Source organism: Perkinsus marinus (genome assembly GCF_000006405.1).
Source record: "Perkinsus marinus ATCC 50983 genomic scaffold scf_1104296929888, whole genome shotgun sequence".
Taxonomy (NCBI): Eukaryota; Perkinsozoa; order Perkinsida; family Perkinsidae; genus Perkinsus; species Perkinsus marinus.
Window position 1 is genome coordinate 1 of NW_003216313.1, and position 2,252 is coordinate 2,252.

At 52.2% G+C, this 2,252-nt stretch overlaps 1 protein-coding gene across 1 annotated transcript; it reads right to left on the reverse strand.

Annotated features, from left to right (window-relative positions):
- Positions 1-255: 255 nt before the first annotated feature.
- Pmar_PMAR015753 (retrovirus polyprotein, putative) lies at positions 256-2,090 on the reverse strand (the record flags this gene model as incomplete). The annotated part of the gene is made up of 2 exons (XM_002787218.1): positions 256-1,984; positions 2,056-2,090. 2 exons carry the CDS (start codon positions 2,088-2,090, stop codon positions 256-258), a joined length of 1,764 nt encoding a protein of 587 aa, XP_002787264.1.
- Positions 2,091-2,252: the final 162 nt, after the last annotated feature.

Genomic DNA, 2,252 nt, shown 5'->3' on the forward strand with positions numbered 1-2,252 from the left:
CATGCTCGACTCATGATCGGACATATTGGAAAAGGATTAATGAGTTATACCGAGATTCCCCGTAGCACGCTACACACGGGCTAGCACGTCTGTACAAATGAGCACGCATGCACAAATGGGGTATCCCTCAACACTCTGGTAAAGAAGATTGACTATACGATAGACAATAGACGAAATACCGACTAACATAAGATGAGATATAGTCGTACCCAGTCATCCCACCCCTGCTCAAGGTCGATCTGCAGCTTGAGCACATTAACCGTAAAAGGGACGAATATTGCGTAGGCTCTCCCACGAGGTGCTCTCCGCAGTATCGGATTTTCGCACCTCCACCCGCAGAGAAGGTAGATCAATGTTAACAACTCTATACCAGTCACGGCTATACTTCCCCTGCCCATGACCGGCGCCACCGAAAGGATCGGGTCGGAAGACTAGTACGCGATCCCCGATCTTAGGCATTTGCGCTTTTCTCCTTGGTCTCAAAGTGGTGACCAAAGGCCGCTCTTCCTTGGCCTGGATGAGGTCGTCCTTCAACGCTTCTCTCTCCTTCTCAATGTCGTCGAGGACAGGTGGTTTCTCATCACGGCTCGGCGGATTAAGCGCTTGAGTGGCCCCACCCGGAGCAAGGCGCAGCTCTTCTTCTTCACGACGGGCACGACCGAAAAAGATCTCAAAACTGCTTTTGCCTGTCAGCCCCGGTTTGGCATTCGTTCGGCGCATCGCCTTAGCCATGAGATCCTCCCATTTACCGGTAGCATTATAGACATCACGATAACGGCGCAAAGTGCGTTTGAGGGAACCAACCGCAGCTTCAGCACTCCCATTCTGCCAAGGAGCATAAGGAAGGCAGATATGGTGCTTAACACCTCTGCGGGATAGGAAGTTGCCAAGGAAACGGCTGCGGAAACAAGGACCGCCGTCACTTCGCAGCCTTTCCGGTGTTCCCAGGATATCGAATGCAGCTTCCATTCCCTGGGACACGGCACGGCCAGACGAATCCTTGATTCCTACCATATAAGTGAACTTGGAAAACTCGCAGACGAACACCAGGGCATAAGTGTGATTTTGCCTAGACCGCACGAATGGTCCAGCCAGATCACAACTGACGACGCTCCAAATGTTGCGAACGCCGGCATCAAGATGATTGTAATCACCGCTACCTGAGGCGAAAAATCTCGTAGTAGCTGCAGCCTGGCAATCGGGGCATTCCCGAACGATCTTGGCAGTCAATGAGGTGATCCCTGGAATCCAGAAATCCCTCCCGACTCGCCAACGAGTTCGTCGGCAGTGATCATGTGCTCCCACATCGTGATAGCTGGTAATCACCCTAGTGGCTTCTTGCACGCCCTCCTCAACATCCGTAGGGATAGCTATGAGCTTTTTAGGAGGCTGAGCCGTATCTCCATGCGGGAATTTAAGGGCTACGAGCAGGCCATCCTCGAACTTGAGATATTCCAGCTTACCATCGACCATGATACCATCTGGGTAAGAGGCGACCGTGAGCTTGTTGATGACGTCCTTGAACTTGGGTGACGCTGCTTGAATACCAGCAAGTCGCTGACGTGCCTCATCTCCGGGACGACCGAGCGCCAACACCGTGGGGTCCAAGACGATACTCAAGTGCGGAGCGAGTCTATCCTCAGACCTAGGACCGGACAATCCCATGTTGTCTAGAATTCTGCTCAGTGCATCAGCCTCGGCATTCTCCTCTCCAGTAACCTTCTTCATTAGAACCTCAACACCGTATAGTTGAATCTCGTCGAGAAGCTCCCTGATGTTATTTGCTAGCCTTTTCACCATAACTTTCTCGGTACTAGAGCAACCGGCGTGGCCGAGCTCGGCCCATGATAGAGCAGTCTGCGAGTCACTGTGGAAGATGACTCGTGTTAAAGGCAACGAGCTTCCGTGGTTAGGGGTAGCAGAAGAGAGAGCCGACGGACCTTCAACCACCACTGAATGAACATAAGTGACAGCCTTTGCCAAACTGATCAATTCCTTCCGGTTGATGTGGTAGGATTGTGAAGGACCCGTCCAGATGAATGCATTGCCGCCTACCAACCACTCAGCCACCCCACCCCCTGGTCCGGCATAGCAACAGTAACCGGCTCCGGACGGGCTGGCGTCGGACCAAAGTAGCAGCTCTTTATGTGAGTTTTGCCAGTTGAATGGCAACAGGAAGGATACATGTTCTAGATCTCGGGAATGCATCGTGAATGACCTTGTAGTCCCACTATCCGCAGTTAGAGTAAATT